The following is a 25,620-nucleotide window of genomic DNA, read 5'->3' as shown; positions in this document are numbered from 1 at the left end:
TTCAAGTCTACCCTTAATGTGCATATCTTCCTTCTAAGATCCTACATAATTTATTTTCAAAGATTACTATTGTGTTCTTTCAGCATCATCCTCCCAGACGTTTTTCAAATTTTCAAAATACTTAGCATGATTTTTCTGATTACAAGTAGGACCCTGCAACTTATAAAAATAAAAATTTTCATCGAAGATTTTCTGCTACCATTTTCTTAACTTATTTCTGTGAAAAAAAGACATCTCCTTCACACAAGCTTGTGTTTCATTGCAGCACACGTGATTCGGACTTTCATCAGAGAGTATTAGGTGTGTATATGTCCCATATTACCAGTGGTTCGCATTTTTACATTCAGCAATAGGTACCTGTCTGATATAGCCTCAGTGTTTATTAAGAATCACTTTTCCTTCAAGAACTCATCCATCCATTTAATAATCAGCAATCTGGGTTTTTCATTGAAAATAATTAAGCTGCACAAGTATCATATCACTTGTGGAATTTAGAAAGATTGAAAAACGCAGAAAAAAAAAAACATTTTCTTTCACCCACTAAACATTAAGAATTTATTAATATTTATATACACAAATATTTCATTTTTTCCAATTTTTTTTTAAATCCCCACAATCACTTCGACCTCCTTCTCTACTTCTTCTTTTTTCTTTCATCTTTCTCATCCTTCTCCTCCCTAACTGCACATATCTCCTTACCCTCTAAATCCCATACCTTACTCAAAATTTCTTTTACATCCCCCTGTCTCTTTTTTTCTGGTCTATATATATATATATATATATATATATATATATACACAGGATGTAATATAAATGCATGGCCAAAGCTGACGAGGTGATTGCCGACATCCAAATACGTAAAAATGTTCCTATAAACATGGGTGCCCGATCCCGCTTTGTTTCCGAGATAGAGGGTGTTCAAATGTCGAGTCCCTCCAATGGCTCACTATGGGAAAGTGAATGCAAATGTTCAATATTACAGGAATAATACAATCAATTGAATTATGCCTGTGCAAATACATTTACACTAACACAGAGAATGAAACTAATATTTGAGGGCTGTCAGTGTTGCCAACCTGGTACAAAGTGTTATGTTTTCAAATAGCATTAGACGTCCACATGTTAGCATATGATTGCTGACATCAAAACGTTAAAAGCGAAACATGTCAATTTGTCAGTTATGTGCACCCACATAAAAAGAGAGGTGGTAAACAAGGAAAATACCTTGCAATAATTTTGCAATCATGTCATCAAGTGCATACCATTTCGCACCCAGAGACCAAAAGGGAGCAAACAAGGAAAAAACACGTGAAAGTATGTCAACAAGTCCTGCCCCTTACGTAACTCGTTTTCAGATTGGTGTCAAGTACTTCCTCATTCGCTGACGTTAGAGGCATGACTTAGCTTATCTGTGAGGGGGCAAAATGCATAACTTCTCCAGCAAGACACTTAGAAGATAAACTCCGAGCATGCGAGATATTATGCAGCAACGCTCCACCATATATGATGTTTCAAGATACAAATATCAAATGAAAAAGAAACTACTCTATCCTATCCTTTTACCGTATTACAAGATCTACATTAATCTCTTAAGATTAACCAATTTTAAGGAAGTTTTGTTGTTGTATTCTACGATCTCCCTCTCCCTTTTTCGCGTGAACTCGAAAGTATTGGTGGGACGGTGGTGGCTCAGTGGTAGAGCGTACATCTCTGGTGCTTGGGGTCCCGGGTTCAAACCTTGCTCCCGCCAAATGAACCTTGTGGTGGACAAGCACCGTGTGCGTGAGTTTCCTCGGGGTTCTCCCGTTTCCTCCCACTTTCTTCATTCCATTCTTTCATTCATTACTCAACATCACCGTCTCCTTTAGCCTAGTCGGCATAACCGTGGGACGTAAAACTCAAAAATTTCATTTCATTCTTCGAAAGAATTGGTGCTGGAAGAGGAACCATACTGGAAGCGGCTCGTGGAGACCGAACCACGATTTGGAAATTTTCCCTGCTTTAGAATTATTCTTACGAGATTTATGATTTACAAGATATTAATAAAAGCAAGAGTATCCATAATGAAGATGTCCTGATGACGGCTAAGAGCTGAAATATTGAATATTTTTATGTCCTGATGACGGCTAAGAGCTGAAATATTGAATATTTTTATTTATTTATTTACCAGCAGTATGCCCTGGTAAATATTTTTAAGCAGAACTTACAGGTACTGGACCTACTTAGCAGGGCATAATTTTAAAAAAATTTATTTTCTTCTAATCTTCTATTTTGTTTTGTCCCTTCCCTAATTTTATCCGCTTTAATAACTTTCTTCCCATTAATTCTGTTTTAAATTACATTTACACGCGAACATTAAAACTGTTAAAAAGAGAATTTAAAATTAAATAACTTAAATTTTGGATATCCAGTCATTAATTAAAGGATTAAGATAAATTATATTCACGTAACAGTCTCGCCGGAGAAACTGAGAATTACTTTTAAGACTGAAAAGATATTTTATTGTGTTTATAAATGTGGTTACACATCAAGTTGACTTTGTGGTTTGCGAAACTATATGTTCAATAGAGAATGATGTTTACTTCATAAAAAAAAACTATAGGGTGTCCGACAGGGTCGACCAGAGATCTTGAGTTTATAACACTTAATTGAATTTTTATTTATATGAAGATGGAAATTAGACTAGATAATAGACTAGACTAATAGAAATGCTAGACTAGACTAATTAGACTAGATAGAAATTAGATTTATATGAAGAAATAGCACTTCATAGATTGTAGGTCCTTTTAGAAACACCCTATGTTTATAGTCACGAAAGATAAAGCATAAATGCTACGACTTTATGTATTTCTACGAATGAGCTTTAGGCTCCTATTGTAAAAGTTTATTCAACAGTGAAGATTTATATATACAAAGAAATAACTGTAAAATTATTGTGCTTCCTTGGAGATGGGGCTTTTATGAGTAGACTTTTTTATTTTTATCTTCGTTGTACTCGAAGTATTGTAAAGATAGGTCGTGATCTTAGTGAGTTTCTCGAATTTCCTACTACGATGTCTTTGCTTTCTCGACTATAGTCATCGCTCTGCATTTATTGTAAATATATAAATTAAATGAAACTTTACACATTTTGTAAAGTCAGATCCCTTTCCAGTACTGCATTCATTAAACTTTAACAGTTTCCAATTAACGAATTGTTTTTGTAATTAATAACGAAATGAAATGCTCTTATGCCATAAGGTCGAGTCATTTTGTTTGTAACTAAAGAAAATTTGTGAAATTAAATTGAAAAGAGAAGGTTACTTGTATTTCACACAAAGTATAAAATTATTCATAAAACAACGCTATTAAATCAGAGACTAGATATGATTATTTTGGATCTCGAGTTAGCCAAAGCAAAACAGTATCATAATATTTCAATCTTCAAGTTTCATTGGCATGGATTTCGATTATATTTCATGGAAGTTAAGTAAGGAGAACGGCGCAATAAAACTACTTACCCATCTTTGGATATCTTCAACATTTTTTAAAATTTCATATTACCTTAGTGAATATGTATTTAAAGCACGAGAAGTGGAAATTTTGACTAAGTTACTTACAACGTAATCAGTTTCAAGCTATTTTGAATTCCAAAGTATTTAATTTTCAACGTTCAGTAGTATCTTCTTCACTGAAGTGATGATATGCTATAACTAAGTTTCAGACATACAAAATCATTCATTATAAAGTTTTTCCATCCCAGTAAAGTTTTCCTTAACTACTTTCATTGATTGTGTTTCTAAAGTGAAAATAATATCAGTCCCTAATAGTAACAAAATATTTTCAAATTTTACAGCGAATAGGGCTAGGAAAGTTAACTGCGACGTATCGCTGCTTTTGTCAGGAGATACTATCGAGTAATATGACTTTACAACATCTTAAGTATTATACTGGACAAATCAAATAAAATTACATTCGATATGGACGAATCGAAATTATCTATTTTAATTACAAAACAAATTATCTAAATTTAGTCTACACTTTTTTATTCTATTTTTTAAACATTTAAGTTGCATTAAAGTTTGTGGAATACTATCTTTTTTTTCGAGTCCTAAGCAGTGAAAGGACGATGTAGAATAGAAAAATTAAGAGTTGGGACAAAGTGATTTTTAAGAATATATTGATAATATGTAAAGAATATTAAAGGGTATTCCAAAAATGTATATGAATATTTGAATCTCTGCACTGAAGTCGGTGTTTCAGTTAATTCCGTTTGAAATATAAACAATAATAATATATATATTATTATAATTAGAGCCTTTCTTTTTCAACTGTGTCCCTTCTGGCGCTACTGTCGATGTGTGTTTTCCCGTACCTCCCTGGAAAGAGGAAAGACAAGTTGCTGCGACCAAGATCTTTCAACTGTTGGATTCAGAAGCGTTATCACAATGAATTATTTCACGAACTTCGCTGTGCTCTGTGTTGTTCGCCATTTTAAGTAGCCCACGATCTTCACTCGTTAAGACCAAACGACTGAATGACAAATTGGCAAACACAGCTCTAGTCACTCACTTCTTTTCCCTAAGCAAAGGGAGGGTTTCATCCCTCAGAGGTTGGCGGGGGTGGGGCCAAAGTACATTTCGCATATTTTCCGAGGGCACGCCTGAGATAGACAGGCTCTAATCAATGTATACGAATTTATTTGTTAGTTTTTTATCTGTTTTTTTTCTATTTCTCTCATTTTATGTAATAAAATGTTATACACCCCATATTTTAATCTATTTTATTTGTCTTACAATAAAAATCAGACATTGCCTTCGCCTCTGATGTAATTTAAGTGCTCTAGGTTTAAGTGATGTTTACAATCTTATTGTATCATTAGTTACTGCCAAGGTGTTCCGAGAATTTTTGTTTACTTTTTGAGTATCTACATGTGTTGGTAACTTTGTTTTATTTAGGTATCGACTGAAGTTCGAAACTAACTAACTAACCACGAACACGATGAAAGAAGTATCTCAGAAGGGATCCTCAACTCCATCCATATTTGCAACGCATTCGAAATTTATATTCTTTTCTTTCTTTGCTCAAAATTCTAAATTATATTATTATTTTTAAAATCTGGTCTTCTTAAGGCAACATGGTCGATTTCTTCTACAATTATGGTTATCAAAATTTAATCCTTTTGTTTTTTATTCTTTCGGATTCTAAAATCTTGGAAATTAAGGAGGTACCTAGGTTATAGTTACGAACATTAGTGATGAAAGAATCTTGAAAGAAGAATAGAAGAGGGGGAGATGTCACTAATCTCATCATGTATTATTTCTACTTCATTAACATCATGGTCAGTTGTTGGCGTATACACTTGTACTATCACAATATCCACTGGTTTTGCACGTACGTTTACACACATGAAACGGCCACTGCGGCATTCCACTTTGGTTACGCGTTTTGCTATTTCGTACCTCATTGGTAACGCAACACATTCACAGCCTTAACGCCACTGAATAGAATATTGTGTAATTTTTCGATCCTGTCTCACCTTTTCCTGGTCATCGCACTTCACTCTAACCCACTATGTTCACTTTACACTTATCCACTTCCACTTTAAATTTTCAAGTTTATCTGCACGTCGTCAAGTGTCTACGTTCCAGATTGCTATGCTGCGAGAAAAATATTATTTTCTCCTTTGATGAGTTTCCCCGGAGTAGTCCCACACGGAGATCTGAACGGGAAACTATTTTACCTACGGAATATTTTACTTTACGAAGAACCATCATTGCATTTTTTCCCCTTCTAAAAAAAAAAAAAATGATAATATTCTCATTTCCACGTCACCTTGCCATTGACCACCTTCTGGTTCATCCGCCTTTTAGGACAGTTACCGCTAACAAGGACAAAATGGTGTCCTGACCTTTAACCGCCCATCAGCCCTCCAAGGAGGTCGTTGGCACCTAGTAGAGGTTGAATCCTTATCCCGGGAGTCAAATCGGTCCCCACCTACGCTCGCTGCCTAAGACGTTGCCCGCTTTCTCCCGCAAGAAGTTGCCGTAGGTTGAGATTTTTCCTTTATGGTATAAGATTCAAAGGCATTTCTTAAAACTCTAGAGTACTTTTATAAAGGAAAATAGATATGTGCAAAATATTTAAAAATATATAACTGAACTCCCTTTTCCCTCCCTCAGGGTAGATATTTGAATTAAAATGAAATTATAAAAACCCTGCTTGGCTTAAGTCTAACTCACTACTTTACAAATTTCAGCCGAAGCGAAAATTCAATCGTTTTTTAGTGAAGGGAGACAATGTCAATTTCGTTTTTATATATTAAAAAAATTATAGAAATTTCCCCCTTCTCCCCTCCCCCTTAGAAGCAGAGTTTTCTGAAACGCTGGTTTATTTAAGGACTTCATATTTGAAATTTTAAATCTCTAACATGAAAGCTCGTGAGATGCTCCTTTTTGCCATACATTTTGGACTCCTTCCTTCATCACCAACCAACCAGCTTACACGTAACTCCTAGAACCGTTCGACGTTTGTAATGAGTATTAATGCCCTCTCCCGTTAAAATACACCAACCACTCCTTCCTGATTACTTGAATCACTGGAGTGAATTTTACGGAAACAAAGTGATTCCTTTATAGTATGATGTCGGTGGGAGATCATATCCTTCAAATAGCTCATAGGAAACATAATCGCATGGTGATAAATCAGGGGAGCGTGAAGGCCATTCAACGTCTCTGAAGCAAGACTCGTAAATTAAAACAAGGAAATACGTGTTTCAGCGTTTTCGAAACTTAGCTTCTAAGAAAGAAAGGGAAGTCATTTCTCTAATACTCAAAGTTCTTTCTCTTTATTCAGAAAATGCCGAATGGGGAGATTCCTGGAGGTGTAGCATTTGGCATATTGGTTTTTAATTAAAAGTAATGAAATATGTTTCAGCATTCCAAAAAAGTTTTGCTCCTAAGGGGGTGATTTCTATATTCAAATTTCCTTCCTTTCCTTTATTCTGAAAGTGTAAGGATTCATTTAACATAGGAGGTGTGAAATCTGGTAAATAAATCTTCAATTAAAAATACGGAAGTATCTGTTTCAATATTCCTAAAAATTCTACTTATAAAGATGGAAAATAACTCATTTCTACAATGTACACATTTTCTTTTCTTTATTCAGAAAATGACCAATCTAAGCATGTTCAAGTTGGAAGTGTAATACTCGATACATTAAATCTTCAAAGTAAGGGAATACTTTTTGGAAAATCCTCTCCATGAAAAAAAAAAAAAAAAAAAAAAGGGGGGGGGTCAGGGGCACTTATAAAATATTCAAATTTCTCTTTCTTTATTTCGAAAGTACTCAACATTGGGACTGGATTAAGTTGGAGGTGTGCTCTCCGGTACACAATCTATTCATTACATACACATGATTCTGCATTAAAAAAAAAAAAAAAAAAAAAAAAATCCATATTTGAAGGGGAAAAGGAGAACGATTTCAACAATACTCAAATTTCAGGTTTTATTTGTATTACACTTTCCTGTACGCAGAAAGGGCACTTCTTAATATTGATAAAATTTAGCGACTATTTATTTTCTTACATAATGATTCCCCTTGCTCGCAGCAGTCATTTCAGATTTCGCCTAAGGGATAGGGGGGAAGACTCTCCGATATACACAGTTCCACGTTTTTCACTTGTGTATTATTATACTATTGCTTAAAATGTATATACAGAGTGGCCCAAAAGTAAGTATACAGTCCCGTACTAATAGATCATGACATTTTATTTACTTATTGTTATCCATACAGGTATTGCCTTAGTTTCTTCTTTATCTATTTTTAATTTATTTTCACTTATACCTTAAAGCTCGGAACAAACCAAAGCAAATAAATTCATTATCCTTACAATTCATTATCATTATACTTGATCGATGCTGGTCTTAGAGGTCTCGGCCTACAAAGCATAGATCACTGGGGGTTCGGGCCAGGCTAGATTTGTAAATTTTTAAATATACAACCATATTTCTCCGGCCTTTTCGGGCCTAACTTTGTAAATATACCGTATAATGATACTTATCAGAACGTTCTTTCTGGAGAAGGCGCGTACACAAACCGCTTAGCCACGAGAGAGATCTTGGCCATAAACGATTTGGGGGGGGGGGAGGTCTAAAAAAACACATGACTACCACGACCGCTATCTGGAAGTCCGGAATTTTGAATATCATTTTATTTTTTTAATCGGAAAGTAGGCATGCGGCATACGTTTGTAAGACTGTTTTTTGACGAGAGGCGCGAGATTCGGAGAGCGTGGTGACTACTCCGTCGGTCCCCGACGCATGATTCAGCTCCCAGCGAACTGCACCCAACGGTCCGGACCATCCTTTGTGAGATGCTGGTGAAGTTGGATCTTGTATGGGTGTCACTTGAAAGTGGAAAGTATCCTCCGAATGGACGTTGGAATAACTTCACATTCCTGGGATAAACGCCATGTGCTACGTTTGAGGGTTTTACTGAAGGACAGCGACTGTGGTTTCCTCATCTGTAGACGTTTTCGGACAACCACTACGATGTCTGTCGTCCACAGGACCGGCCTCCTGGAATCTGCTGATGAGTTTGGCCACACCATTGTGAGATATGGCCTCTTTTTCGGGATATAGCACATTAAACTCCGCAGCCACCATACGTGATCTGCGACTTCCACAGATCAGGATGACCTCAATACGTTCTGGGTCGTCATCACCATTGTTCAGTCATTGGAATCAGCAACGATAAAACAGGCCATAATTCATCAACAGTTAGTGATATGACAAAATGGACTGGAGCATTGCATTCAAAAAACAGTCTTACATGTGGCGCATGCCTCCCTTCCAATGAAACAAAATAAATAAATAAATAAAAATAAAGTGACATTCAAAATAGTGCACTTCAAGATGGCAGTCGTGGTGGTCACGTGTTTTTTAGGTTCCCCCACCACCATTCATTATCTATGGCCAATGTGGACCTCTCACCCAACAGACTTCTGTTACACGACTTTCACCTGAATTTTGGCCTTCCCTGTGTATTACATAGTAGTGTTATATAGTCATAAATTTCTTGCATTCAAAGGTGAATGCTCTTTGTTAGTAAAATGCAGATTCTTTATTTACTTTTTTTTTTTTTTTTTAAGAGCTTGCCTAAATAGAACAAGAACCATGTTAAAAATAAACATTAACACGCGAATCCAAGCGAATTCATTAGACCTAGAGCGCATGGCTATTATTTTTCCGTTTGTTTCTGTTATTGTTGACGTTGTATTTTCCACAGACTTCAATCCCGCATTATTTATTTATGGATGGATGGACATACATACATACATACAACGACTCGTCAGATTTAAAAAATTCCTTCAGTTTACGTTGAAAGCATCATATTTGGAGACGGTTTTCCCTCTTACACTTTGTTGTAACTGTGATAATAACACCTACTCTATGTCACGGAACTTTGCAGACACCCTGTATATTGTCATATTTTATAATTGTTTTCTACATGCCACCCAAGTATTTACTTGGAGGTAATGTCTAGATGGTCTATTTCTATGAGAGGATACGTACATTGCTCTGTAATAGAATGGAGGGAAAATAGATTTCCCTAGTTAGAAGATCCGAGGGACGTAAGGATCTAGTTTCAACTTTTTGGACTTAGTTTCTGGAAGGCAGTCCACTTTTTGTGACCAGAATTGTATAAATACAATGCAACTTTACAGAACATCAAATTCAAGTCAATATGAAGATCTGTACGTAAGAAGAACGTGCATTAGATGAGATGACGTTCTTCTATTTCTACAAACAAACATAACGATGAACTTGTTGGTCGGTCCTTACAAGCTAGTACTGTAATTCATATCAGGAAAGGGACGAGCAGAACGGCTCCCTCAAAAAAAGGTCATGCCGGTTAGGCTAAAGGAGACGGTGATGATGAGTAATGAATGAAATGGTGGAATGAAGAGTGGGAGAACCCTGAGGAAACCCACGCACATGGTGTTTGTGCACCACAAGGTTCACTTGGGGGGGGGGGCTGGGATCGAACCCGGGACCCCAAGCACCAGAGGTCAACGCTCTACCACTGAGCCAACACGCCCCCTAACGGTTCCCTCAGCAGTGCGTCCATAGGAAGCAGGCGCGTTATGGAAAGTGGGTACACACAGAAAGGAAGATTTCTACATTTCAACATTTGCTATTACGTCTGCTTTTTCTCATAGTTGAAAGTAGCCATTGATCATATTTGTGTAAAGATACCTCTCTGAGCGGAAAATGTAGAGCTACTCTGATACATTACACATTTCTAATGTATCATGATCTGTGACTTTTGGAATACCCTGTATATGTTTCTAAATACTGGGTATTGTGTGCTAATATCATTTATTTTGGCAAACTTAAAGAAAACGTATCATTATCCTTACACAGATACGAACAGTGGTACTACTTCGAACAAGCAGTCTTAATAGCAAATATTGAAACAAAGAAATCTTCATTTATAGACATATTCACTTCGGCTAACGCGCCTGACCCTTAAACACGCATTGCTTCGAAAGCTGTCCTGCTTCGCCCTGTCCTGAGGCGGGTTAGATATAGTATGACCTTGTAGTGAGCATGGTTGGCAGATTTAAACAGGCTTCCCACAGATTTTTGTAAACTATTTTCTCTGACTTTTCCTGATTTCCCTTGACAAAGTTTGTTTAACTTTTACATTTTTTCGTAATCTTACTAGTTTAGTTCGACACCTGAAGTACAAGTAGGGCACTAGCTTCCTACAAAATGAGTTGGTCTAGAAAAAGATGCGTGACTAAATATTCTGAGTGTTTCAAAAGTCCCTTACCACCCCTTTTACAATCCATACGGATGTATTCATATTGAATTTGATGAGGAAATATACAACTGGGCTAGGAATAAACCTTTTGGATGATGGTTCACGGACGGCCGCCATCTGAAATTTCAATTTTTTATTTCAAACGATAGGTGGGTCATGTGATACCTTAGGTTAGAATTTGCTCAGGATGTCAAATCTGAAATTAGATTTCTTTCTTTTTTTCTTTTCTTTTCTTTCTTTCTTTTCTTTTTCTTTTTTCTTTTTTTTTTTTGTGAGAAGTTTTGGACAACGACAATTGATGTTTACCTGTTACACAATGTGCTCCGTGCTGGGCAATGCATGTGTGAAGACGCCTCTCCCAATTGCTATGACACGGAGCAGGGTAGCTGGGAAAATTTGCTCACAGGTAGTCATGATACGTTGCTCAACATGACGAAGATCACGAATCTTCACACCATACACCGTAGCCTTAATGTGCCCCAAAGATAGAAGTCCATTGGAGTGAGATCTAGTGATCGAGCAGGCCTTCAACTGGCCCACGGCGACCAATCCATGCCCCAGGAAATCGTTCATCCAGGTACTGAGGCACCCAGATGGCAAAGTGGGAAGTCTTATTGAAAAAAAAAAAAAAAAAAAAAACTGGGAAATGTACGACACGAATTATCGGCCCTCTTCTCATTCATGAAACTTTATCTGGAGATTTTACTGCGGAACGTTATCTGGAGATTTTACAGGATCAGATACTGCCAGGTCTGCTGTCGGAAGATGGTATATTTCTCAGTGTTTTTCAATAAGACGGTGCACCTCCCCACTTTGGCATCCGGGTACGTTAGTACGTGGATGAACAATTTCCTGAGGTATGGATTGGTCGCTGTGGGCCAGTTGAATAGCCTGCCCGATCACCAGACCTCACTCCAATGGACTTCCACCTTTGGGGGCACATTAAGTCTACAGTGTATGGTGTGAAAATTCGTGATCTTCGTCATTTTGAGCAACATATCATGACTGCCTGTGAGCAAATTTCCCCACCTACCCTGCTCCGTGTTTATAGCAATTGGGAGAGGCGTCTTCACACATGCACTGCCCAGCACGGAGCACATGTGGAGCACATTGTGTAACTCGTAAACATCAATTGTCGGTGTCCGTAACTTCTCATGAAATAAAGATACATGAAATCTGATTTCAGATTTGACATCTTAAGCAAATTCTAGCCTAAGGTCATGTATCACGTGACCCACCTATCGTTTGAGATAAAAAAAAATGAAATTCAAGATGGCGGCCGTCCGCGAACCATCATCCAAAATGTTTGTCCTATTGTACGTTTCCTACATCAAGTTCAATGTAAATACATCCATACGGATTTTAAAAGGGGTAGTAAGGGGACTTTTGAAATACCCTGTATATATTTTTATTAGTGTACACGTTACGAAATTATGTGTGAACATACGCGGTATCAAGACTATTAGCTGTTGAGGAGTTACGGTTCAACTCCAAAGACTGTTACTAAATCCTGATAAAATTTATGTGAGACCAACAGGAGAACACACTTTTTCAAATAAAAATAAAAAAAAATCACCAAACTGGAGCATATATGTCGAAATTATGCGTCATCATACACATAATTATGGTTAGATCCTCACGAAATTTATGTGGAACAACTACAAAAGAATACTGTTAAAAATGAAATAAAAAAGTAAATAAAAGGATGATTAAAATCGAAGACACCCTTGAATATACACACAACACACACACACACATATATATATATATATATATATATATATATATATATATATATATATATATATATATGTAAACGGGTCGAATTGAGAACCTAGTTTTTTATATTTTTTAAAAGTCAGTTAAAAAAGGCATATGTACATTCATGTCCAAAATTACTGTCGCATATCTATAATGGTCTTCTTGTAAGAATATAATTTGATAATGATTTTGCACGGTACTTTTAATACTGATACTATGTGCATAATCGGAAAATGTATATTTGTGGTAAATTTCATAGGAAAAGAATTTTAAATACGAAAATTAGAATGAGTAAAACAAAATGTTGCTAAATGGACAAGAAAGATTTATTTTCGTTTTATTGTTCTTATTTACTGCTCTTTTGACATGAAATTTGCTACATACATCTCTTTGCCGATTATACATATACTAACATTATAAGAAATACCGGGCGAATTCGTTATTAAATTATATTCCTACAACAACATATTTATAGACATGCGACAATAATTTTGGACATGAGTGTATCTCAGTTCAGAAGGTCAAAGACGTCACACTCTGTCTACATAAAGGGCTTCAGGATGCTGTACTTCAATTGATTTCAGATTCAAGGACCTAACCACAAATCATGCCACAACACACCTTGATATTAACTTAATAAATCTGTAACCTATTATTTTATATTATTGTACTGTATGATCTCTACATCCGAAGTTAACCTTATTACTTTAAAGTTGCCTTCATTATCAAGAACGACTACTTTGTTTTCCTCACATTAAAAATCAATAATTTCGCTGATTTTTCCTGACAAGCATAAAATTTCCTAAAGTCCTCCATTTTTCAGGTTTGTGGGAACCCTGTTAAAAGAAAGCATTTTAAAATAGTCTTGTTTTTTTTTATACACAAAGTTAAAGCAAAAATGCTATAAATCGTGTGACCTTCATGGTGACGTTTTCCCACATCTCAAACATCTAGTAGCTCTTTTTTCGTACGTTACAAGCTCAGGAATCATGAATGTAAGAGACTGATTGAAATCAAAAATAATTTTTGCATATCTATTTGCATGAATGGTGCAGATCTAGAATGAACACACTAGTAGATGAACACATGAATTCATATCTTTATCACTTCTTTTATTGATATGTAAATTAAATTAAGTTACTGTACTTCTGATTCAGTGAAACTAACTTCAACTAAAATAGTCTTCTATATTCTGAACTGTACTCTGTAGTAGTGTTGTGAAGGCCTGGAAAAAAAAAAAAAAAAAAAAAAAAATGGAAATTTTGGGAAAAATTGCAATTTTCGAATATTTTACTACATTATGCTTTTAAAATGAAAACCATTTTATATTTACTAGTTTACAGTTAAGATCATTGAGTACTTTCGTTTCTTGTATTACAGTAGGGAAAATTTGTGGCAACAACTATATATGCACCACTTCTTTAAAGTTAGCACCGTGATACAATGAAATTATGGCTACAAAATATAATCCTAGTTAGATTAATTAAATAGACGTATTTAAATTATCTTAAGCTATCTTAGGCAGTTCCCAATTTATGGCAGGGAAGTGTTAAAATAACGGGGCCAGAAATATTTTATTTAATACCGGTATGTTAAAATGAAATATATATATTTATGGAGAGATATATCTTCCTTGTAATGTGTAAAATTTCCTGAAATTTTGAACCCATTGGAAAAAAAAAACTTTTGTTCGGAAATATTGGCAAAAGCTGAAAAATATAATTTAAAAACTATTTCTTCGCCTGACGCTCTTATTTGCTGTAAACATGTCTGCAGCATATATGCAATCTATTTCGCTAGCAGCAGGTTTTAATTTTACATTTTAGTTTTCTGATATCTGGTAAAAATCCTTCTTCATTAGAAATTAAGTTAGGATTTAGATTTCTGGGCTTGGCATCTATGGCCATGTTAGCCCGTCACGTATGAGGGATGACGTCCCTCGGCGAGCACCTATCTAAGGAAAGGGAAGGAAGGAAAAGGCATGGAACCTATATGTTAGGTACCAGGGTTGGCAAAAATCATGGTTTTTATTTAAAAAAAACAAAAAACCAGGTTTTTTTGGTTTAAAGTTTTTTTTTTTGGTTTAATTAATTTACTCTATGTATTTATATTAGATATGGACAGAAATTAGTTTGTTTCGCCTTGGTGTTATTATGCAACAACAAGGTTATGCTGGAAGGGTCACATAAGCTTAAAGCGGAATCCAAACCGCTTCTCGACTTACATCCAAGAGAAATTGTCCATTTGGACACGAAACCGGGACTAATTGGTCACAAATGCAATTGCCGACTCACTCACGAAGGACTCCTGATAAAAAAAAATACGTTGTACTGATCTTTACATATGCGTACTTGTTAATATAATTGTCAAGAGTCACTTCAAAAGGACAAAAAGAGAAACAGTTACACAAGTAAAAACATTATACAGATATATATAAATCGGGAAACTCCCGCCTTAGCCATTGGGAAAATCCTGTTATTACTTTAAATGTATTTGTATGCAAAATTTTAAGGTCAACATATCATAATCACTACGCTAAAACTGAGGTAATAAATTACAAGTTTGGCAAGTAGATATCATCTAATAAAATTAAAACAAAGTCAAATCCAAGTTGATGTTGGAAGCTACGTCGGCAGTTGATAAATTTTGCAAATTCTATCAATAAGAAGCAAGCTTGGCTTCTTTATAAAACAAGAGGCATTCATTCAAGTAGAAATATATAATTTGGTTTCATTTCGTATGTTTAGGCTTAACATCCTTAGGAAATACCAAGGTTATCACGGAGAAGACTTTCGCTTAAAGGGACACCTCGAATCGCTACTTGGTTTACACTTGAAAGATGGGTTGTGGTTCGACCAAGAATTGAACACGGGACCCCTTGATTAAAAAGTGAAAAGTAGATAAACGTAATGCCCATGGTTTGATATGTGGAAAGTCACCATTAAGTTCACACGATTTAAAGCATTTTTCGTGTTTTTTTTTTTTTTTTGTTTGTTTGTTTAAAACAGTTGTTTTTTTTTTAAAAAAAAACTGCTGGTTTAAACCATCTTGGTTTAAACCAGCCAACCCTGTTAGGTACCATCCCGGCATTTGCCTAGTGTGAATGAGAAAAACCCAGGAAAACCTCATTCAGCATGGCTGGCCTGAAAAAGCTTTTTACACTTTTTCGACCGAGTGGCCCCATCAGGAATCGAACCCGGGCCTCCCTCTTTGTTATTTGTATATTTTTCGAACAACTCATACAGAGAGATGATCTTATTTACACATACACACGCACACCACACAAGTATGTAGATTTGGGCAGCAAGAAATATACTAAAGAATTTAACATGTGAAACTTTCGTTCGTTATTATAAAGACCAGCAGAATACCCGTTCTTCGCACGGAGAGAATACGTTTCATTTTGGGCATAAAGGGTACCAAAACTGTCGCCAATGAATTTAGGGATCCCAAAAGCTATGGATTCGGCACTAATATCAGTTATTTTCGATTATCTATTTATCTATATCTATATCTATATATATATATATATATCCCTTCTATGCCCCCAAGTTACGGGGATGAATATGGATTTAAACGGCATCGGAAATGTCACTGTTCACCTCAGCGACCCCGAAAACTATGGATTCGACACTAACATCGATCACCTTCGATCATATATATATATATATATATATATATATATATATATATAGCCCGTTCCTTTTCCCCTAAACCGCGGGCCTGAATCTGGATTTAAAGGAATTCGAAAGTTTCACTGTTCATCTTAATGACCTCGAAAACTATGGATTCAACACTAACATCGGTCAATTTCAATATACAGCCCCTTCCATCCTCCAAGTTACACCTTCAAAGTGAAATGACAAAAAATCAACCCAATCCTGAACCTCATCTATATGGAAAATTTTATCGAGATCGGTCTGGTGGTTCAAGGTTTGTTAAGTTGCAAATATAGTCACTTTCATTTTTACATATACAGAAATAATTTGTCGCATTAGTAAACAGGTATTTGTTTCCATACAAAATTTTGTACATAAAGCTTATATAAGTCTTTATTAGAATATTAAATAATACTAGGGGCCGCGGTGGCTCAGTGGTAGAGCGTTCACCTCTGTTGCTTGGGGTCCCGGGTTCGATCCCAGCCCCCGCCAAGTGAACTTTGTGGTGGACAAACACCGTGGGTTTTCTCGGGGTTCTCCCGTTTCCTCCCACTTTCTTCATTCCACCATTTCATTCATTTCTCATCTTTACCGTCTGCTTTAGCCTAACCGGCATAACCGTGGGACGTAAAACTCAAAGATTTCATTTCATTTCATTAAATAATACTAATTAAATGTTTTAGTGCACGAGTACTATTGAAATTTGCCTAATGCTCTCTTCTTTAAGTAAGGGGTTACAATTAACAAAATTTCACCAGATCAAAGAGCCTATTAAGAACTCAGTTTCATTCAAATGAAAGAAATGAAATTTTTGAGTTTTACGTCCTACACTTATGCCGGTCAGGCTAAATGAGACGGTGATGATGAATAATGAATGAAATGGTGGAATGAAGAAAGTGGGAGGAAACGGGAGAACCCCTAGAAAACCCACGCACACGGTGTTTGTCCACCACAAAGTTCACTTGGCGGGGGCTGGGATCGAACCCGGGGCCCCAAGCACCAGAGGTGAACGCTCTTCCACTAAGTCACCTTGGTCCCTCAGTTTCAAGAGCCCTATTTGTTGTAACAGAAACGTTTAATGATGGTAGATGTGTTTGCAACCGTAGAAGTTCTGTAATTAATGCACATCCACGAATAAACGACTAAAAAGCACATAAAGGAAATGAGTGCAGACTGTTAATTTTCAAGAATAATTACAACAGTCTTATTTTCAAATGCTTCTTTTTTTTTTACTGAAATTTCTTAACTTACATTTTTCACGCATTAAAAATAAATAAATAAAAAAACTGTTCCTTTACTAGAAATATTAACTTAACCCAAAAACTTTTATTTTCCCATTTTTTTCGGAAAGAAACCGGAAGAAACTGTTTTTTACCAATAGGTTCAAAATTTCCGGAAACTTTACAACACTACTCTGTAGTCTTTTGATGATGTCCATTTGTTTTACTAACGTATATCATTCTGTATAGTGATTTCAGTTGTGCGTCATTTTGTTGTTCTAAAGTAACTTAAAATATTCACAAGTATGCAAAATCAGTATAACCAGGGTGTCTACTAAAATTGCAAAATGAAATTTCGTGACTTTTTCGTTACCTTTTCTTTACCAAATCATAAAATTTCCAAACATTTTCAAGAGCGAATTTGGGTGCGAATTAGGCCGAATTTTCATCCATGCGATACAAACATAGTTTGCTTGCGATTTGGTAGCGTCTAAAGCCGACCACAGACATTTTTGGTGGTGAATTTTACGTTTTATAGAACAAAGTTTTCCAATCTGTACTTACATTTGTAGTTTAAAAAAAAAAAATCGTGACTCCAAAGTTAAATTTCGAGACTTTCATGACGTATTCTGATTTCGTAACATTCGTGACCAATAGACACCCTGATATCTCTGTCAGGTCAGAATAGGTCAGTAGATTCATCGCCTTTCAAATCAAGGGGTCCTACGTTTGAATCATGATGGGGGCCAATTTCTCTCGGATGCCAACAGAACAAGGTTTGGATTCCACTTTAAGCCGTAGGTTTCGTCCTTCATAACCCCGTTGTTGTATTAGAATGTTAAGGGACCGAAGTTAGAGTAAACAATACAATGCACGTTCCAGTTCCGTATTCACAAGTAAGATCGTTTAAAAGGGTATGGCTAAGTTGGGTTAGGGAAGACTGAATCAATTTTGTGGTGCTGGTGTAGCTTTGGCACCACATTTTGGAAGATTTACACGTAAAATTCAATGCTTTGCATGAAAAGACACGTTTATAAGGACAGCATTAAATACAGAGTAATAAAACTGAATATTAGGTTTACAATTGTAGAATTACTAGTATAAAATCATTTCAAGTGCTTTACCACGGATAAAAGAAGCGAGTGCATATCAAAGATGACTCTATTTGATGCTATTTTCTACCGGCGTTATATCTGTGCACACAGTACAGAACTTGTATTTTACGTTTACAAGTGGATCGCTACTAGTATGAAGCCATGATAAGTGCCATTAAAACTCGTACCATTGCCAAAACACACTTCTTTTCGGTAACGTCACATACGCGTATATCCACTATTCCTGAGGCACCTGCTCCCTTGGGACGCACACCTTATCCACACATCCGGAAGCCGTATCCATACGCAAATCGTAAAAGAACTGTAAATTTTCCACAATTACTTCTGTTGGCTCCCTTAAATTTTAATCTATGCCAAGTAAGATAATTTTACGTTGCCGAGCGGAAACCTTTTAGGGGACAATGAGAAGGAAATTTGTGAAAAATTACATTCTTTTAGTGGTACACCAAAACTAAACCAGTAAAAATTTTATTAAAACTAATCGAGTGTAAATTTCGTCACTGGGTATGGATATACTTGAGCGGGCATTGAAAAGTTTATTCCAAATTTATTCCTATCTAAACGTAATCCCAATACAGCATTACTCGAGCAGACGGCTCTACCAAATTGACACATTTATTGAATTTTCCGGTATCCTCTTGCAGAGCATCCATTAAATGAGCTGCTAATACATAAAACACGAACCAACTTGTGCTAGGTGGCCACTAAAAACACGAATGCTATCTGCTAGGGCAGGAGCGCAGCAGGAGGGCCCGAACGGAGAGAGGGAGTGCGTCCGTAGGAAGCAGACGCGTTAGCGACGGGGGGCATACGCATAAACGAGGATAGGAGAAAAATATATGTCTGCGAATTTCGAAATGCCCAGTTCACACACACTTCAATACAATACGAGCTGCAGTCACTAACAGTTGATGAGGTTATATCCAATTCCATTTCAAATCGTCCAGGCAAACCACAATTGGTCCCCATCATAGTCTCAGATTTCATTTATTTTTTTTATATGGGATCTACATGCAATATTATTAGACCCATATTTTTTCTTTTTGCTGAAAAAAAAAATTTCCTTCGATATACAGCCTTCCAAAATGGCCGCCCTCCTCACAGATTGCTCGAAAAACTGAAAAACACGTCAAATTAAAAGTTTTGTTGTAGAGAAACGAGTGTACTTAGTAACGTAATCGCAATAGCAGGAAGAGTATAAAGTCGTATGTTTCGCTGGAGGGCTAAAATTCGTCTATTGGTCCAATGGGAATCGCGCAATTCACTCGCAATGTTGCCAACTTTGATGAAAATTTTGCTAACTTCAAACCTTTTTTTTCCTGTCCTCACCATCAACCATCTGCTTCTAGCATCGAAATCTACTCCATAAGGTTTCTTGAAAATGTAAAGGACTTACGTTTCTGATTATTACATCCCACGTTATAGCATGGTGAAAAGCTGAAAATTGCATTAAGACGCCATGTTTGGACGCCATTTTCTCAAAAACCCCACCTTTTAAAAATCTGAATTTTTTACATGTATTGGAGAAGTACCTAAGTATTTAAAATCCGTTAACCGTTCATGCGGCTGCAGCCCCTAACATTCGCAATTAATTATTGAAATTTCGATTTTTGTACTTGCAATGTAAATATTTCCTATGGGCATTTAGGTCCTATACACAAGGCGATTTAAAAGGGAGTATGAAAATTTTGAGAGTAGAATCCTGACATCAAATCCAGTAGAAAAGTTCCTATAAACATGAGTCGAATTCCGCTTCGTTTTCGAGTTACAGGGTTTCCAACTCGGGATCCAAAATCGGTTCGGAACAATAGAAAATGAAATATATATTTCGCGTTAAATCAGAAACTGTGTGTTAAAGCTTTGATAAAGTTCAGAAAGTTGATTTGTATCAATATGATGATTTTTACGAGCGTTGCAATTCAGTTGGCAGTGTTGCCAACTTGCTAGAACTTTTATTTGTTTCCAAAAGACACTACGTGGATTTTATTTGATATTTGGTATTCATTAGTGATTGCCAGCATCACATGAAGCATAATTTTCCCCACATTACCACAGTTTTCGAAAACTTACATGTATTTCATTAAAAGGTTTATATCATGTGTTATTGATAGTTTGCAACATTACGTGTGAATTTCACTTGATGTATGCCATCATTAGTGAAACCAAAATGTCGAATAAAAACTACGTCTGTGTAAGTTGTAATAATAATAATAATAATAATAATAATAAATATGAAGAAGAAAAGTATTTTTTATTATCGCAAAACTTCTCGTAACTCCACGCATCAAGTTCGAAATTAATCAAGAAGTTCTGCTGCAACCACGAAACAGTTTATTACGAGATTCGGTGTCGTGAACTTCGTCCTAGTGTCCTCTGGAACCATGAAAATTGTTTTCACTGGTAACATGACATTGTAGTGCACTAGTTACAGTGTTTGTGTGAATAACAATGGGGAAGTCCTACACAGAGAAAAATCCGTTCTCCGTACAGCGGTGTATTGTACAAATATACGATATCCTCTTGCTTACTATAGAAATCAGTACGGAGTATACGTTATCCGTATGCTACATAGGCACTGCCCTTAGGTGTTACATCATGCTGTTGCAGGATGTCTGACATCTAACAGTTTTCCGTATATCACATGTATATACTTATGTTACCTTCGCCAGCTATACGTTATATACGTCCATTTGTATCTGAGATCCTGACCGCCTACATTGTTTCATACAGAAAGTACGTATAGATGGAACACTTATACAGAAAGTATTATAAAACATGCATTTTCAGTTATACGTCTGCTGTACGTTGTCCAAAAAATACAGGAATTACGTATGTAACCTATTTTTTTAAGTTACCGCCTACAATTTTTTTCTCAGTGTATTACAGTAAGGACCGTATTAAATGTGTTGATGATTCTAAAAGGCATAAGATAATTGTCTACAGAAAGAATTCTTGACAAATATTTTATCTTGCGGTAAAATATATGTATTGCGTACAGCGCGTCTGCCAAAACGTAGTATTAGGAGAGGATGATTATTCGTGTAAAGGGTGCTTTGAATATTTACCGTGAACAACGTGAATGTGTGTGATATATTGGTGATCACGAAAGAAGATGTAAATATGAAATTATGCACCAGCAAGATAAAGAACTTGTTCCTCTGAATGTAGATTTGGAAACCATTAACCAGATAGTTAACATGCTAAACATGAATGTGTCCCCATTAAAACTGTCGTTATCGGTGAAACCTAGACTACGGTGAAGGATTCACATTTCAAAATTTTTCATACTGCCTTTCAAATCGCCTTGTGTACAAGACACAAATAATCATCCTCCCCTAATAGTACGTTTGGGCTGACACGCTGTACGCAATCCAAATATTTTACCGCAAGATAAATTTTTTGTCTAGAATTCTTTCTGTGCACAATCACCTTACGGCCAGCATAATCAACACATTTAATACGGTCCTTATTGTAATAGGACTTCCCAATTGTTATTCACACAAACACTTAACTAGTGCACTACAATGTCATGCTACCAATGCAAACAATTTTTCATGGTTTCAGAGAACACCAGGACGATGTTCACGACACCGAATCACACAAACTATCAATAACAAACGAGATAAAACCTTTTAATGAAATACATGTAAGTTTTCGAAAACTGTGGTGATGTGAGGGAAAATTGTGCTTCGTGTGATGTTGGCAATCACTAATGAATACCAAATATCAAATAAAATCCACGTAGTGTCTTTTGGAAACAAATAAAAGTTCTAGCAAGTTGGCAACACTGCCAACTGAATTGCAACGCTCGTAAAAATCATCATATTGATACAAATCAACTTTCTGAATTTTATCAAAGCTTTAACACACAGTTTCTGATTTAACGCGAAATATATATTTCATTTTCTATTGTTCCGAACCGATTTTGGATCCCGAGTTGGAAACCCTGTAACTCGAAAACGAAGCGGAATTCGACTCATGTTTATAGGAACTTTTCTACTGGATTTGATGTCAGGATTCTACTCTCAAAATTTTCATACTCCCTTTCAAATCGCCTTGTGTATAGGACCTAAATGCCCATAGGAAATATTTACATTGCAAGTACAAAAATCGAAATTTCAATAATTAATTGCGAATGTTAGGGGCTGCAGCCGCATGAACGGTTAACGGATTTTAAATACTTAGGTACTTCTCCAATACATGTAAAAAATTCAGATTTTTAAAAGGTGGGGTTTTTGAGAAAATGGCGTCCAAACATGGCGTCTTAATGCAATTTTCAGCTTTTCATCATGCTATAACGTGGGATGTAATAATCAGAAACGTAAGTCCTTTACATTTTCAAGAGACCTTATGGAGTAGATTTCGATGCTAGAAGCAGATGGTTGATATTGCTCGTGAGGACAGAAAAAAAAAAAGGTTTGAAGTTAGCAAAAATTTCATCAAAGTTGGCAACATTGCGAGTGAATTGCGCGATTCCTATTGGACCAATAGACGAATTTTAGCCCTCCAACGAAACATACAACTTTATACTTTTCGTGCATATTGCGATTATGTTACTAAGTACACTCGCTTCTCTACAATAAAAATTTTAATTTGACATGTTTTTCAGTTTTTCGAGCAATCTGAGAGGGCGGCCATTTTGGAAGGCTGTATGTCGAAGAAAAAAATTTTTTCAGCAAAAAGAAAAAATATGGGTCTAATAATTTTGTATGTAGTTTCTTATTTTAAAAAATGAACTAAATCTGAGACAGTCGTGTGGACCACCCTGGACGATTTGAAATAGAATCACTCAGAAACTTTATAATATTACGCTCTCTATCGCACAATTCTTTGTAATAGAACCGTATATTAGCATTACATCCATCACAAACGTCAATTGCTAACACGAACAGAACATTCCCGCCTTCTTCGCTTCCTTCTATTCTTCCGCCTTCCGCTTCAGTAAATAGTTACATTTAGAATACGTTCACTACCATTCAAAATATATTTCAATATGATATCCACTGATTGAAATTACTTATGGTAATAGTTTACAACAGCTACTTCTCATCTCCCGTGCACGTGGATACTTCTTACTGTTGCACTACCTACAGAAGTGATTCTATATCATGTACAAATGGTAATGGAAGACACAACAAACCCAGATCATGTTGTGTTCACACTCCAACATGAAGTGTGAATATTCACACTGCTCTTCTTTCACGAAAAGTGTTTGACATCGTACTTTAGCTACAAATTTTGTTTTTGGTAGAGCCGTCTGCTCGAGTTAACCCCCAAATACATGGACCAAATCTATTTAAACGACATAAAAAGGCTTAAACAAAAAATAATAGTAAAAAAGATTCTTGTCAGCACTGGTGCTGACCATCTAGCATATATTGATAACGTTTTTCACACAACTGCCTGCCCAATGTGTAAAAATATAATAATGTCATCTGTCCCACAACTTTTGAGTTGATTTTTAGTTTAGCGCAGCAGCTATGCTATATGAGACGTGGACCTACTGATTAACGTGAAATCCGAACCACATGAGCTCCCGCCGGGAATCGAACCCCACAACCTTTCTAAGCAGTCCTACTTTCCGTGTCTAAAAGATACAAACTGGAACATGTAAAGTGAGCTAACCCAAATTTAATATCTTTTGCGGTAACTATCTTACTTCTTTCCCTCAGAGCATATGAGGATTAATTCCGTGGACACTAGTTGAGCAGAGACACTATGATGGTAGTAACAACTAAGCACCTAACCTATGTTTTCCTTACCTAGTTGTTATCGTGGTTTGTATAGCTGACCTGCAGCTATGAGAAAATCGTGCACAACAGCTTTTGTTGATTGTTTGAACAAAACTTCCGCAACATACCCTGCAAAATATTCCTTCTTTCTCCCATTTCGTGGTATGTTTGGTCTGAGAATATTCCATACAGCTTCTGCGTTTTTTCTATCTACAGTTCCGATATGCTCTTCATAAACACCACTCGACAGAGATGATATAAACCCCACCGAATGGTTTATAAGCAGATGCATATAGTCTTCGTTGGTTGAACAGTCATGTGTTTTCCAACAATGTGTTACAATAGTCGTTCCTGGCACTATTTTGTTCTTAATAATCTGTATTAAAGTTTCTTTCTTGCTATAGTCTATTGCCTCAAAGAAAAACTTTTTTGTGTTACCTCGTTCACTTCCAAACACCCACTGTCCTGGGACGCGTCTTCTTTGGTTAAATTTGTTCTTCAAAAGCTTCATTTCCTGAATTTCTACTACTTTACCAACACCACCTATTCTCTGAGAACGTTTCCATGCCCAATGAAGGCACACTTCACGACAGTAATTACTCCAATCTGTTACCGTTTCTCGTGACATTGTCAACTCTTGCTGTATAATAGCATATTTTGGCCCTTTCACTAAACACCATAAAACAACAAAACTTACTACTTTCTCCAATGTGAGATGCGATCCTTCGAAAAATGTTCCTTTCACTGCCGAAAACCTTCTCTTGCACTTCTTTCCATTCGTATATTTATAACAATAAAAAACATAACTTTCATTGCGTTTCTCTATTTTCACCGGTTTGTGGCAATGTATGCATTCAGTTTTTAATTTTATTAGTCCATGGCGTTCGATAAATTTTAAAAAGTCCAAAGGGTTTTTGGTCAGTTCATTTATATAGCTAAAACTTCTTATATCACAGCCTGAACATTCATCAGCCATGCCCGCGTCCTTGCACTACCCACTTGCACCTAACTTACACGAAAAAGATACAATAATATCACATTTCTTCTTCTTCTAGTTTCTTTAAAATTATAATGAAATTGGGCCTTATGCTGAGTCGTTCTTATGTGTGATTAGTCATGCACTAAGGAGTTCGACTAACATGTTCCCTGCAGTAGTCAGATCTTTAGTATGTCGCTAATCAAATTTCAAAACGACTCTGCATAAGGTACATTATTATCAGTGATAGAGAGTGCCTCAGACGGAATGACTTAATAGGCACGATTCTTATATTGTACAAAAGGAGAGGTGAGTGAAACTTGATTGTTTTACTCCCAATGTTGCTGG

General features: G+C 36.1%; 1 protein-coding gene across 3 annotated transcripts in view; it reads right to left on the bottom strand.

Moving 5' to 3' along the window:
• LOC145692868 (uncharacterized) overlaps positions 1–25,380 on the bottom strand; it is a 31,113-nt gene extending 5,733 nt beyond the window's left edge. Inside the window, exons 1-2 of one of the 3 annotated variants that reach the window (XR_014132655.1) lie at positions 24,327–25,360; positions 13,738–13,795 (exon numbers count right to left, since the gene is read on the bottom strand). Coding sequence is in view for 2 of the 3 variants with exons in the window: in XM_081768397.1 (XP_081624523.1) it covers positions 24,334–25,272 (939 nt within the window). In the remaining variant the exon portion in view is untranslated. Of the gene's footprint in view, positions 1–13,737; positions 13,796–24,326 lie in introns of all 3 variants that reach the window. The other 2 variants (XM_081768398.1, XM_081768397.1) reach the window with 2 other exon arrangements.
• Positions 25,381–25,620: the final 240 nt, after the last annotated feature.

The sequence above is a fragment of the Thermobia domestica genome, chromosome 8 (assembly GCF_964235325.1).
Source record: "Thermobia domestica chromosome 8, izTheDome1.hap1.1, whole genome shotgun sequence".
In the NCBI taxonomy this organism is placed as follows: Eukaryota; Metazoa; Arthropoda; class Insecta; order Zygentoma; family Lepismatidae; genus Thermobia; species Thermobia domestica.
Note: the sequence above shows the minus strand (reverse complement) of the source record. Positions and strands in the feature narration are given on the sequence as shown.